The following is a 14,900-nucleotide window of genomic DNA, read 5'->3' on the forward strand; positions in this document are numbered from 1 at the left end:
TTCACGCCATTAGCGCAAGACTAAGGCCCTGTTTGTTTCAGCTTATGATTATTATAATCTAGATTATTAAGCCAGATTATAATAAGCTGTATTATAATAAGTTGACATATAATAAGCTATGAGTTGTTTGTTTGTCTGGATTATTGGAGGTATGGATTATTGGGTTTGAAAGGCTAAAGTCTATAATGCCCTCAGCTATATGTTCGGTTGATGGCATAGGTGGGTAATTTTTCTTAAGTATGTAGGGATAGTGGGTCTTTAGCTACTCAATAATCTGAAAAAAGCTCCTCTAGAGCAGCTTATTAGATTATAATAATCTGGCTTATAGATTATAATAATCTTCTATAATAATCTACTTGTTTGTTTCAGCTTACTACTAATAAGCTAGATTATAATAATCCTAAACTGAATCAAACAGGGCCTAAATGAATTTTAATTATTCCAAACTTAATAGGGTTGTGTCATATAGGTCCCTAAACTCTCGAAATGCATATCTAGATCCCAGTACTTGTTAAAGTGTATCATCTAGGTCCCAAATCGACACATCCCCTCTAGGATCTACGTGGCGCTGATGTGGCATGTCACATGGACGTTACGTGTCCTTTTCATCTTTTTCTTCTTTTCTTTTTCTTTTTCTTTTTTGTTTTCTTCTCATTCTACTTTTTTTCCTTTCTTCTGCTCGGGTCACAGAGAAAGGAGAAGAAAGGGAAAAAAAGAGAAGAAAAAAGAAAAATAAAAAATTTTAAATGAGTCCCATTTGTCAATCAAAATGATACCATGTCATGTCCGTGTGGCAATGCCACATCAACGCCACGTAGAATACTGAAGAGGTTGTGGCGATTTAGGACCTAAATGACACACTATGACAAGTTCTGGGACTTGGATATGCATTTTGAGAGTTTAGGGACCTAGATGATATACCCCTACAAGTTTAAGGGCCGCCCGTACACTTTACTCATAGATTTGTCTGATAGCAGTTTTTATATAAAAATTTTATCGTACGAAACGCACCGTTTAGTAGTGTGAAAAACGTGCTAATAAACACCCAGATAAAATCTGCATCTTAATCAGAAAAGAATGTTGAGTGGTATGACAAACAAAAATCAGTTTTGAAATAGTAGATTACAGCAAGTTTATTTCAAATTTTAATTATTGTTTTTAAAATAAAATTCCAAATATATACAGCAAAATGATCATGATTTTTTCTATAATATAGTTGTGTTTATTGGTGCTACATGAGGTGAAGTGTAAGTAAAGAGTAGCACAATTTTAACGAGATGAAAAGGTAAGTGAAGGTTTCTAACAATGTGTCATGTATTTATAAACTTATAGTGAGATAGAGTAAGAACTTTCAATGAAGCTTCTAGCCAATTCCTCAGTTCCAAATGCTACCATGGATGAAAATAAAAACCCGCATAGTAGTGGTTTTTCATCTCTTGGGTTTCCTTGGAAATTCCACCATAATGTGCATGCTCTAAGGATGGAGTAGAGATGAGATGAGCCAATGGTTAATAAGAAAAAAACACTGTGAGTTGAATCAACTGTATTTTCCAACCAATTGATCTTGCGTAATTAAATTTTTGAAGAGGTAAATAGCTGCACTTGCTTGTCAATTGTGTATTTATGTGCAATTGACATAAATATTTGACATTTTGGGCAAGATTTAATTAAAACTTTGATATTTGCTATTTATCGAATGCTTAATTAAAAAGGCATATATTCCATGGAAACAACTCTCTCGTAATATCATGGAATTATTAGATTTTTTTTTTAAAAAATGTCCTAATATAAAAATGAAAGATCAAAATTTCACAGGTTTGACTTTTTTTAAAATATTTATAATCGGAGGTCACCTAAAGCACACCAACAAGATCAAAGGTCCAGAAGACCAACACAGAAAATACTGAGTGGACAAGGTATATCTGTCCACTGTCTTAAAGTAAAGACTGAGTGCATTATTCATCAACATTAACCTGATAATTACTCCGATCAGTGTTGCCAATTATAAAGTCATCCGCATACACACATGCTAGGTCAAATAGACCACAATTGACCAGCTAGACAGCTAGTTAAGAGTAACCACTGACAAAACAAGTGTTAACATCAAATTGGTGATACTACTACAAAGACACTCAACACAAAGAGAAAACTTGACCACAGATGGAGTAAAAGAGGAGATATGATGATCTGATAATTAATTACACACGCTCTGTATAGTCTTACAAAAATATCTCGATCCGCGTTGAACAGACATACAGATTTCTTTCACCAATCAATATGTGATCGATCTGTTGTTATTTAACTTCTTAATTAAGTAGGTCTGCAATTGCCTATCAATTTGGTGCTAATTTCTGTATCAGACATGCACTACCACAAGAAGCACTCGAAAGGGCAGTTAGTCATAGAGTGAGAAGACTAACTGAATTTTACTGATTGCATTGTGCAGTGTCAACGATCGATCGGCTAAATTTATTAAACAATGCCAAATAAATATTTACACACTTGAAGTAAGTAAGTAGAGTAGCAGTTGCGAGTTGCTCAGCAACTTGTAGCATTGACCAGTAACCTCAATGAAAGATGCATGGTATCAGATACCACAAGACCAGCTTAATTAGAGGCTTGGAGCTAGTAAACACTAACAATGTAACATAAAAACACGTGTTAGCATCAGCCTAACACCTGCCCATTTCGTCCCTTTTTTTTTTTTTTGTTATTGTGTTGCGTTTCCTCCTAGTAAACAGTGTATTCTACTTAGTAATTTACTTGGCTTGAATTTTTTTTCTGTTCTTTTGAGTCAAATGACTTGGTGTGTGACCGTGTGAATCAACAGGACCAAGCAGGGTTCGTCTTTCCAATTGAATGGTAGATACCGACCCTATCAGTATGACATTTTCTGCCAAATTTCAACAAAATTTATTATTCCAAAGTTGGGCTCTCGAAAACCATTTTAAATTTCACTCACAGTATACTTCTGTCCTACATTGAAACATCGAAATTTCGTCGTTTTTAATCCGCTTTCATCGAAAACATAAATCTGTGGGACCAAGAGAGTCGGCTAGTAACTGACGACCAGACGAGTTGCGATTGCGAGCAGCCTTCCGGCCCACACAATAGTCCACACCGGCCATAAACGCGAGCCCACTAAAAGACTCGGCCCATTACTATACTAGCCCAAGCAAAAGACTCGGCCCATGGATAGCCCAAGTAACCAACGCGTATGCTTGGAAGGCCCATCAAAATCGGCCCAGCAGGCGAGCGTGACGTGGACCGGTCGTTTCGCGCGCGAAACGTGGCGCCTCACATGCTCGCGGTCGCCGCCGCGCGCCACGTCGCGCCTTCACCAACACGTAGCTCGGGACACGGCGGCGCGCGCCGCCGCTGCACGCGTCCACAAAAACCCCACCTCGCCGGCGGCCGCACATGACCACCACCACCGCAGCAACGCTCGTCGACGGCCATGGACGACGACGGCGAGACGCCGATGCCGTCGCTCGAGCTCCACAAGCTCCCCACCCTCGCCGGCGCCGCCATCCCGAACCCGATCGCGCGCCACCCGCTGTACCACCCGTCGCCGAGCTTCTTCATCTCCCCCACCGACGTCGTCCTCCGCGACATCCTCTTCGACGCCTCGCCGGCGTCGGCCGCCGGTGAGCGGCGGCGGCGGCATGTCGCGGCGTACCACCGCGCGGGCCCTCGCCGCGAGGTCGCGTTCGACCCAGCGACGGTGCGCGCGGCCATCTTCACCTGCGGCGGGCTCTGCCCCGGGACGAACACCGTCGTGCGAGAGCTCGTCGTCGGGCTGTCCGAGCTCTACGGCGTGCGCGGCGGCGTGTTCGGCGTGCGGAACGGGTACCGCGGCTTCTACTCCGACGAGGTCGTCCCGCTCGACCCGGCGGCGGTGGAGCACTGGCACAAGGCCGGCGGGGCGGCGCTCGGCACGTCGCGCGGCGGGTTCGACCTCGCCAGGATCGTGGACGCCATCGAGCGGCACGGGTTCAACCAGGTGTACGCCGTCGGCGGCGACGGCACGATGCGCGGCGCGGCGAGGATCCACCGCGAGGTCCGGCGGCGGGGGCGGCTCGCCGTGGCGGTGGCGGGGATCCCGAAGACGGTGGACAACGACGTCGGCGTCGTCGACCGGTCGTTCGGGTTCCACACGGCGGTGGAGGCGGCGCAGCAGGCGATCGCCGCCGGGCACGTGGAGGCCGAGAGCGCGGCGAACGGCGTCGGCCTCGTCAAGCTCATGGGCCGGAGCGCCGGCCACATCGCGCTCCACGCCACGCTCAGCAGCCGCGACGTCGACTGCTGCCTCATCCCGGAGGAGGACTTCTACCTCCGCGGCGCCGGCGGCCTCTTCGACTTCCTCTACCGCCGCATCAAGGACAACGGCCACGCCGTCGTCGTCGTCGCCGAGGGCGCCGGCCAACGTCTCATCCCAAGAACCACCACCACCTCGGCCTCCGGCGCCTGCGCCGGCGCCGACGAGTCGGGGAACGAGACGTTCCTGGACGTGGGGGCGTGGCTGAAGGCGGAGATGAGGGCGTGGTGGGAGGAGGAGCACGCCGGCGAGGTGTTCACGGTGAAGTACATCGACCCGACGTACATGATCCGCGCCGTGCCGGCGAACGCCGGCGACAACCTGTACTGCACGCTGCTGGCGCACGCGGCGATCCACGGCGCCATGGCCGGGTACACCGGCTTCGTCTCCGGCACGATCAACGGCAACTACGCCTACATCCCCATGGACGAGGTGGCCGAGGCGAAGAACCCCGTGGACACCAAGGACCACAAGTGGGCTTGGGTCAGGTCCATCACCAATCAGCCCGACTTTATCCGGGCCGGTCCGACGAGCTAGCCCAACAGCCCACCGTATCTACTTAATCTTTTTGGTTTGGGTTGAACCAGTCAATAATTAGCACTCAATATGTATACTATCTTATATATTATTCCTTCCGATAAAAAAAATTCCAATCTATGGTTAAAATGGGATATAATTTAATACAACGAATTTAAATGGGAGTCTGTCCAGATTCATTGTACTACCCCTATTTCAAAATATAACAAGTTTTAGCTATGAATCTAGACACAGTTGTCCAGATTCATAGCTTAAAATGCTTACTTTGGATTTTATAGTAGTACGGAGGGAGTAATTTTATGCTTACTTTGAAGGCTACCTAATTTGGCTTTGCAAGAAGAAAAATGCTTTCAAGTTTGAAAGAATGAAAGATGATTGGTGTTTAGGCCATAAATGATAAATCAATGCGTAAGAACAAACCCAGTTGAAACATGTAGAGCGAATTCTGAAAGTTCTGTTTTAGTGATGATTCTAGGGGGAAATCATGAAGATACAATTTGTGGATCATATATGTATAAGAGAAGAAAACCCTGAACCCAAAGATAGTCTGCATTGTTAAAAAAAAAAATTGAACATGACTACATAACTGAAAGTTTCAGTTGCAGATCAGCAAGTCTGTCACCACATGGTGCATGACGCCATTGACAGAAACTAAAATGCGAACCTTTAGTCTGAACTTGGAACAAAACAATTCTCTCTACACTCCACTGAAAAAGAAAACTCTGGAGAAATGTAATCTCAAAGAGATAGTCACAGGTAGTAGAAGTGATTATGCAGAAACAAATCCACACTTCCTCCTTGAAACAAAAAGAAAAACCTAGTATTTCCAATGGGTCTGCAATGTGCATGCAGATCAACACGTTTTTTCATTGACTAAAACACCATCATAAATCCATCATATCTCCAGTTGAAAGCGGCCACACTCCCAAAAAGAAAATCCCCATTCTTCAGTCCAAAACTGAAAACGTTTTTCGCCATATGCCTGGGCCAAGGGTGGGGAAATAACTGAAAGGCACGCTTCTTTTCCCCCACAGAGAAAAAAAAGTGTCTGTTGGGAAACAGAAAGCCTCCACTACTTTCTGTTAGGCCAGGAGACAGTCAGACACACACACACCCATCTCTACACCTATAAAATACCAACAGTGCCCAAGCACATTCAGAAATTCACCTTCTCTGAACTCTGAAGAATCCATCACCCATTCCATCCACTCCAAATCCCCCCCCCCCCCAGCATTTGACCACTAATCCATAGAACAATCTGAGTAGACTCTGTGTGTAACATGTGTTCCTCTCTGAAGAATCATCCCCCTGCTCCTCTTCTTGCTCTGGCTCTACTGATCGGTAGCCTTGTGCTCCTGCAGAGACCAGCCTATGCTGAGAAGAAGGCAAGTGGTTTCTTGATCGTTTCTGTTGCTGGATTGGGTTTTTCTCTTTGTATTTGGTGGTGAAAACTTGCTTTCTTTGCAGTCGTTTGTTGTCTACCTCGGCGGCCACTCGCATGGAAGGGGAGGAGCCGCCTTGGCCTCCAGCCAAGAACGCGCCAAGAACTCCCACCACGAGTTCTTGGGCTCTTTCCTGGGAAGGTAAAGGACCACCTATCCTGCTGTTTAATCTGAATATGAAATCTGCTGCAAATGCAAGTGAATCTTACGATCTGGTTGTGTTTGAATGCAGCAAGGAGAAGGCGAGAGATGCGATCTTCTACTCCTACACCAAGTACATCAATGGCTTCGCTGCTACTCTGGAGGAGGAGGAAGCAATGGAGATATCAAGTACTAGTCTAATAGTCTTGTAATTCTTTCTCTTTATTTCTTGTGTGATTTTTGTACGATTTTTTCTTGGTTTGGTGATTCGTCTGGTTCTCTATCGCAGAGCATCCAAGTGTCATCTCGGTTTTCCCAAACAGAGGGCATAGGTTGCACACCACCCGTTCATGGGAGTTTCTTGGGATGGAGAAGGATGGCCGGATTAGGGCCAACTCCATCTGGGCCAAGGCGAGATTTGGAGAAGGCGTCATCATTGGCAATCTAGACACTGGTAATCTCACTTCTGCATAATCTTTCCAGTTACAATTTTCAGATTTTACCATCCCTTTTGTTCAGAGAAGTTGGAAAAAAAACAACTATCCAATCCACCTGAACCTGCTCATAGGTCACAATAACATTCAGATTTCAGACATAGTGATCACTCTACTTTGCTTAAGCATGTGTATCACATACGATATTTCAGAGTGGTGTGTTGATAGGACCAAAACACAAGTCCAAATTATGCTTCTCTAAAAAGAGAAGAGAGTCCAAATCCTGCTGCCTCGCAGCTGGAGAAGGCAGCAGCTGATGATGATTCTGTTGGCTTGTGAGGCCAGTGCAGAGTTCGAGTGAGCTCGCTGCAATTGGTTCGGATGTATCTGTCGAGACGCGAGCTTTGGTTTGCAGCCAGCCTCGATCGAATGAATCAAACCCTGAGCATTTTGCAGCAGCTGAGGATTAATTGTCCCTTGCGCTTCGCGTCGTCGGTTTTTATGGCTGTTGGGACTTGGAACTATATGCGATCCAAATTCCAAACATCCAAGCCTCATTTTTAGTAGGGCTGTGTTTAGGTGTTGTTTGGATCCAGGGTCTTAACTTTAGTACATGTATTTAGACATTAATTTAGAGTATTAAATATAAACTACTTACAAAACTAATTCAATAAATGAAAGCTAATTCGCGACACAAATTTTTTAAGCCTAATTAATCCATAATTAGAGAATGTTTATTGTAGCATCACATAGGTTAATCATGGATTAATTAGGCTCAATAAATTCATCTCGCGAATTAGTCCAAGATTATGGATGGGTTTTATTAATAGTCTACGTTTAATATTTATAATTAGTGTCTAAACATCCGATATGATAGGGACTTAAAAGTTTTAGTCCCATCCAAACAGGGCCTAGATCCAAAGTTTAGATCCAAACTTCAGTCCTTTTCCATCACATTAATCTGTCATACACACATAACTTTTCAGTCACATCATCTCTAATTTTAACAAAAATCCAAACTTTGCGTTGAACTAAACACAGCCTAGGCCTGTTTGGATCGTAGCAGGATTCAGCCAGAAATGGTTGCAGTAGCACGTACATAGAGCATAGAAACCTCACAATGTTATTTGACTAATGCTAGCACAACTGCAGCATTACAGCTTGATACACCGTCCTAGACAAGTACGGAGTACAGAAGTAAACCAAAAAATAAAAAAGCACAGTAGCACTATCTCGTTGTACGTTTGCTCAATGACCTGAATGAATTTTTTTCCCCCACTGGTTGTTACATTAGCAACGGAAGCTAAACCTTTTTCTTTTTAGCAAGATTACCCCGTTTCTCGTCTTACTACAGAAACAATAAGATTAGTAGCAGCAGGAGTAGTAGCACTAGCACTCTACTAGCAGGCTAGCAGCACAGTTCATGAGCTGTGTGAGCAGTGGCGTTCGTTCAGAGCATCAAAGGAGAGGCAGCTTTCCTACGCCTGCAGGCTGCGGCTGCTGCAATGCAGCCTGATGCCTGTGGCCGCCGTACGTGTGCACCGGCGGCGACAGGGAATCCCCGAATGTAGAGTCAAATCCCTCATCGGCGCCATTGCCATTGCTTCTTGGTTGGTTTACAGTATTCGCAGGGCCATGCTCTCGCGTGCCTGTGAGCATGTGAAATTAACAAGGATTTGTTGCTCGCGCGCGTGCTTGCAGGGGTGTGGCCGGAGGCCGGCAGCTTCAGCGACGACGGGATGGGACCCGCGCCGGTACGGTGGCGGGGAATCTGCCAGGACCAGGCCTCTGACGACGCCCAGGTTCCTTGCAACAGGTCTTTCTCAGCCTAGTCTTTTTAGCTTATGCTTATACTCCCATCTTATATCCAACGTTTAACCATTCATCTTATTTAAAAAATAAAAAATAATAAGTCACACATAAAATATTATTCACGTTTTATTATCTAATAAAAATAAAGATATTAATTAAAAAAATAAATAAGACGGAGGGGTTTCTATGTCAAACGTTAGACATAGAAACCCATGACTGCACTTGAAATTGGACGGGGGGAGTACTTATCAGTCAAAAATTTGAATTTTCAACTTTAAATTTGAAGTTTATTTGAGGTTTTTTTTCATCGTAGTTTATTTTATCCTTTGCTTTTAGATCGCTAAGAACACGTATATAAAATTTTTATTCATACTTTTTTTCATTTGCAAATATATCATTTCGCTTTTTACAAATGTGTCTCTCCCTCTCTCCTTTTTACCGTCTCGTCGTTCGCCCTATACAAAATCAGTTGCTGCTAAAATTTAAATTTTCAGTTTAATTTCAGTATTTTTTTTGAATGTAGTTTTTTGAATGTTGATTTTTAAGTCAATAATAAAGTTTTATTTGTAAGTACTAAATTATGTCTTCTCTCTCGGTCTCGGACGCTGTGCTGTGTCCTTAACCTGCGTGCCTTCTTCGTCTGATCGGCTCACGAGGGGGAGGTTTATCCTGCGTGATGGGGGAGGGTTTGTCGTTGCTGATCGTGTTGTTTATACTGCGTGCCTTGTTTACTGCTTTTGTTTAATCCCTAAGCAATAGGCGTGCATCTTGACTTGTCGCATTGAAGAGTGTAAACTAGAGTTTTCACAACTACTGCACTTTTGTTTAGAACGAGGGATGGCTACAAATGCCTACAGAGCAGTCAGACCTGGACTTTGGTTCCAGAGACGTGTCTGGTCTTGCTAACTTGGATTTGTTCTTCAGAGAGATGGGCTTTGTCTGGACTTGATTAGTTTAACTTGGTGCTTAGTGCTATCTGGATAACTCTCCTTGGAAGCTATGCCATATATAATGCCAAGCTTACATGACTGAGAGCTCTTTTTTTTTTCTTTTTTTAACTAAGTAGTAGTGTAAAACAACTAATCGAGCCAAAAACTAGTTCTAATTGAGAAAAGAAAAGGAGAACTCTAGCAATTGTTTCTATTTGTTCTGAATTTTGTAGCCTATGTGACTCTGAAAATCCTTTAATCCTTCCCTTTCATTTGATAATAAAAAAAAGTTTTATAGCGTTAGCAATGTGTGTTGTAATAAGACATAATTTTTTAGCAGAATAATCAAAACTGCATTTAAAAAAGTATGCATAACTTTTTTTTCAAAAAAAGACAAAAGATTGGGAAAAAAAGTAAGTAGAATTAGGTTCAAGATAAAAGAAAGTTACTAGGGCAAATATCACAAATGTATGATGTCAGCACTTTAGCGTTTCCTATTAAAATGTGATAAATGAACTGCTCTGCCTTGCAAGGTTGAGATAATTAGAGATTACAAGAAAAAAGAAAGAGCTTTCTATCATGGGAGAAAAAGAAGAAATAGTGGTAGGTCGACTATTATAAATCATGAAATCTTATGGAGTAAAAACATTCAGAGACTAGCTCATTTATATAGATGTAAAACAAAATGTAAAATGGATAAAAAGAACAGAATGTGAAATCTCTGTAGAGTGTAGTAGACTTTTGTCCCCCTTGCCTTTTAGCTCTGGATCTCTCATTCTCTCTCTCACTCTCCCTCCCTACCGGCCAATCCATCCAGTCCACGCAGTGAATCATGTGATGAGAGATCAGATGACCAGAGCTCATCCTCACCTCACCGGCCGGTCAGTCACAGGAGCATTTCTTTCTCTCTTTCTTTCTTTCTTTATTAATTTCTTTCGCTGTTGCTGTTCTTGGCGCCACACAGATTGCTGCCATGATTCCGCAGAGATTAGAGCCCAAAATCCGCCCCCACCCTGGAAAGATTTCCCCTCTCTTTGTCGTCCCCTTTCCCATGATTACATATAATCCCCACACGATGAACCCTACCTCCCTCTCCCCTCGGAGATCGTGCTCTCTGAATTTTACTGTGGCATCACACTATGTGCCAAATTAACCTGCTTGTCCCATGTAGTAGGAGTATGTGTATCCCAGTGTGCACTGTGCAGTGAGCTGTTTGTTTGCTTGCTTGCTTGCAGCTTGTGGATTCATTCACATTCAGATATCGACAAGCAGCAAGCGGCTAGAACAGCACAGTGCAGTGTGTGTGTGTGTGTGTTTTATCTGAAGAAAAGGTCAAAAAATGTGCGAGTTTTGGATGGATGGATGGATGGGTCTCCATGAAGCCATGGGCCATGGCTGTCTTGCTCAAGGCAGCAGCATGGTGCAATGCAGTGCAGCACAGTGGTACAGTCAAAACCTGAAGAAATGCATTCAGGGAGAGATGAGATGGGATGAGAGATCAGACAGACTGGTTGTCGTCGACCTGTGCATGGACCATTGCTCCCTCCCTTATCCCAAATCTCTGTTTGCTTTCGTCAGGATTCTCTTGGTGCTTTGACCACACCATTAGCTTAAGTGCTTGGCAATTACTCCATTCATTCTCCAAATAGTTGACACAGTTGACTGCGGTCATCTCACGTTAACCATAAATTAAATAATTAGAAGAGGCACTAATATTCTGGAGCCCATCACCTTGTGGAGCTAGCCAGGAGACTCCTGGGTGTTTCTCATAATACAAAACATTTTCAAGTATTTATAACTTTTGTGAAAAAAAAGAAGACAAGCGGTCAAAGTTTAAACTTAATAGTATCACGGTCAATTATTCAGTAACAGTGTAGAAATTTACAAGTGTTAATAGTATCACGGTCAATTATTCAGTAACAGAGTGTAGAAATTTACAAGTATTAATAGTATCACGGTCAATTATTCAGTAACAGAGTGTTGAAAGTTAGTACAACTTTGGTGATGAACTGTTCCTTCTGATCGAGATGCAGAATGGAGAGTTCAGTGTTTCACAGTTCAGAAGTTGATCAGTTGATGAGGTGAATGAAATTTGTACGGATTTGATGCAGGAAGCTGATCGGTGCGAGGTACTTCAACAAGGGGTACCTGTCGACGGTCGGGCAGGCGGCGAACCCGGCGAGCACCAGGGACACCGACGGCCACGGCACGCACACGCTGTCGACGGCGGCGGGCCGGTTCGTCCCCGGCGCCAACCTGTTCGGGTACGGCAACGGCACGGCGAAGGGCGGCGCCCCTGGGGCGCACGTCGCGGCGTACAAGGTGTGCTGGCGCCCCGTGAACGGCAGCGAGTGCTTCGACGCCGACATCATCGCGGCGTTCGACGCGGCCATCCACGACGGCGTGGACGTGCTCTCCGTGTCGCTCGGCGGCGCCCCCGCGGGGTACCTCCGCGACGGCGTCGCCATCGGGTCGTTCCACGCGGTCAGGCGCGGCGTCACCGTGGTGTGCTCCGCCGGGAACTCCGGCCCCGGCGCCGGCACCGTGTCGAACACCGCGCCGTGGCTCGTCACCGTCGGCGCCAGCACCATGGACCGCGAGTTCCCGGCCTACCTCGTCCTCGGCAACAACAAGAAGATCAAAGTAAATCGAATCATCTCTCATCCTACCAATCTTTTTTCAGTCCTGATTACATCAGAATCTCACCGTGTCGCAGGGGCAGAGTCTCTCGCCGGTGCGGCTCGCCGGCGGCAAGAACTACCCGCTGATCAGCTCCGAGCAAGCCAGGGCGGCGAACGCGACGGCGTCACAGGCGTAAAGACGAGCACGAACCAATCCTCGAGCTGAAGCTGCCATGGATGATGCCATCTCATCATCTAAATGCTGTGTGTTCGATGTGTGTGCAGGAGGCTGTGCATGGAGGGGTCGCTGGAGAGGGGGAAGGTGGAGGGGAGGATCGTGGTGTGCATGCGCGGGAAGAACGCGCGGGTGGAGAAGGGCGAGGCGGTGCGGCGCGCCGGCGGGGCAGGGCTCGTGCTGGCGAACGACGAGGCCACCGGGAACGAGATGATCGCCGACGCGCACGTGCTCCCGGCCACGCACGTCACCTACTCCGACGGCGTTGCGCTGCTCGCCTACCTCAATTCCACCAGGTGTGTGCTCCTATTTGAATTTTTTATTTTGAATTATACTCCTATTTGAATTTAAGTCTTGGTATTTTTGGAAATAGTTTGACGCAGCTACCAACTGGCCTATTAGCTCAGCTGGTTAGAGCGTCGTGCTAATAACGCGAAGGTCGCAGGTTCGAGACCTGCATGGGCCAATTCTTTTTTTTTATTTTTTTTTCAATATTTTTGGGTACATAGTAATTTTTTCTTACATTCTTTTGTTATTATCTAAAAAAATTCTTTTGTACATTAATTTTTTTAGAATATCTTAATGTTTTGCCAATCTTTATTAGCACAGTATTTTATTTTTTCCGTCCCAATAACGCAGATCGCCGTCGGGCTTCATCACCGTGCCGGACACCGCGCTGGACACGAAGCCGGCGCCTTTCATGGCGGCCTTCTCCTCCCAGGGCCCCAACACCGTCACCACTCAGATCCTCAAGGTCCAAACCTTTCTCCCAAATTAATTTCGCAACACACTGTCACTCACTCACTCTCACTGTGTCCATCGTGTCGAGATCGCCGGCGAGCTTGACCTGTGTGTGTGTTTGGTGTAGCCGGACATCACCGCGCCGGGGGTGAGCATCCTGGCGGCGTTCACCGGCCAGGCCGGACCGACGGGGCTCGCCTTCGACAGCCGCCGCGTCCTCTTCAACGCCGAGTCCGGCACATCCATGTCGTGCCCCCACGTCGCCGGCGTCGCCGGCCTCCTCAAGGCCCTCCACCCCGACTGGAGCCCCGCCGCCATCAAGTCCGCCATCATGACCACCGGTAAGCGCCCGTTGCAGAGGCCAGAGACGTAAACCATTTCCATTATGGCCGAAGACATAAACCATTTCTATTATCTATTTCTGCATTGTAGAGGCCGAAGATGTAAACCATTTCTTCCGTGGAGTAATTTATAAGGTGTTTGTTTGGTTGCAGCGAGGGTGAAGGACAACATGAGGAGGCCGATGAGCAACTCGTCGTTCCTCCGGGCGACGCCGTTCAGCTACGGCGCAGGGCACGTCCAGCCGGGGCGCGCCGCCGACCCGGGCCTCGTCTACGACATGAACGACACGGACTACCTCGGCTTCCTCTGCGCGCTGGGCTACAACTCGTCGGTGATCGCCACGTTCATGGCCTCCGGCTCCGGCGCCCAGCCGCCGTACGCCTGCCCGCCGGCGCGGCGGCCGGAGGACCTCAACTACCCGTCGTTCGCGCTGCCGCACCTGTCGCCGTCCGGCGCCGCGCGCACCGTGACGAGGAGGGTGAGGAACGTCGGCGCCGCGCCGGCGGCGTACGTGGCGAGCGTCGCCGAGCCCCGCGGCGTGTCGGTGGCCGTGCGGCCGAGCCGGCTGGAGTTCACGGCGGCCGGGGAGGAGCTGGAGTTCGCCGTCACGTTCCGGGCCAAGAAAGGGTCGTTCCTGGCCGGGGAGTACGAGTTCGGGCGGCTGGTCTGGTCGGACGCCGCCGCCGGCGGGAGGCACCGCGTCAGGAGCCCGTTGGTGGTGAGGGTCGTGGACAAGAAGGGGAAGAATGGCTTGCCCATCTCTTGATGAGTTCTTGCCATGATTTTTGTAAAATCTTTTTAGATAAGTTCTTAGTTTGCGTGTGTTTTTTTTTTTGGGTGGGATGGTTTAGCCTGACCAAAGAAGGTTTGGCTAGTTTGGTGAACAGACTTAGAAATGATAAACTGAAACTTACAAATCGCCCTTCTATCACCCACATACATGTGGATTAAAACTTTTTTTTAGAATATTTTGCTGATAGAGTTAGAATAGCAATTCATGTCATCGAAAACGGTGACATTAAATTGGTTATTCATAGTATCGATGACATTTTTTCGCGAAGTCTAGGTGGCATTTCCTTCCAATCGGGGTGTAGGATTTATCAGCGGTCTTAAGTGTGTGGGGTTGTTTGGTTTGTACCTTAGCATTGGTGGTGCGTAACATGTAGCTAAGGGTGGACAAAAAACTCATGGCTCGGATAAGCTCATAGTGAGCTTGGTTCGGATTGACTCGAACTTGTAGCCTTAATGAGTTGAGCCACACTAGGCTTTCAACTCACGAACTACTCATTTAACCCGTTAGCACAAGAGATCATCATATCTTCGTGTACTTGGTTCTTCTTAACTAATA

The 14,900-nt window shown here is 46.5% G+C and overlaps 2 protein-coding genes and 1 non-coding gene across 4 annotated transcripts; all 3 read left to right on the plus strand.

Annotated features, from left to right (window-relative positions):
• The first annotated feature begins 3,422 nt into the window (after nucleotides 1–3,422).
• On the plus strand, nucleotides 3,423–5,039 carry LOC4347383 (ATP-dependent 6-phosphofructokinase 2). Its single transcript, XM_015755545.3, has one exon. The coding sequence runs from the start codon at nucleotides 3,458–3,460 to the stop codon at nucleotides 4,853–4,855; it is 1,398 nt and encodes a 465-aa protein (XP_015611031.1). The 5' UTR covers nucleotides 3,423–3,457; the 3' UTR covers nucleotides 4,856–5,039.
• Nucleotides 5,040–5,905: 866 nt separating this feature from the next.
• On the plus strand, nucleotides 5,906–14,469 carry LOC9266864 (subtilisin-like protease SBT5.3). Of its 2 annotated transcripts, XM_015755146.3 has the most exons (11): nucleotides 5,906–6,240; nucleotides 6,323–6,438; nucleotides 6,530–6,627; nucleotides 6,728–6,892; nucleotides 8,574–8,688; nucleotides 11,725–12,256; nucleotides 12,330–12,427; nucleotides 12,520–12,765; nucleotides 13,109–13,223; nucleotides 13,338–13,551; nucleotides 13,705–14,469. In XM_015755146.3, exons 1-11 carry the CDS (start codon nucleotides 6,136–6,138, stop codon nucleotides 14,316–14,318), a joined length of 2,418 nt encoding a protein of 805 aa, XP_015610632.1. In that variant the 5' UTR covers nucleotides 5,906–6,135; the 3' UTR covers nucleotides 14,319–14,469. The 2 variants fall into 2 exon arrangements, with proteins under 2 accessions (XP_015610632.1, XP_025876279.1); XM_026020494.2 differs by lacking the exons at nucleotides 5,906–6,240; nucleotides 6,323–6,438; nucleotides 6,530–6,627; nucleotides 6,728–6,892; nucleotides 8,574–8,688 and adding an exon at nucleotides 10,369–10,494.
• On the plus strand, nucleotides 12,862–12,935 carry TRNAI-AAU (transfer RNA isoleucine (anticodon AAU)). The gene has a single exon. It is a non-coding gene; the product is annotated as a tRNA-Ile (tRNA).
• Nucleotides 14,470–14,900: the final 431 nt, after the last annotated feature.

Source organism: Oryza sativa, chromosome 9 (assembly GCF_034140825.1).
Source record: "Oryza sativa Japonica Group chromosome 9, ASM3414082v1".
Taxonomy (NCBI): Eukaryota; Viridiplantae; Streptophyta; class Magnoliopsida; order Poales; family Poaceae; genus Oryza; species Oryza sativa.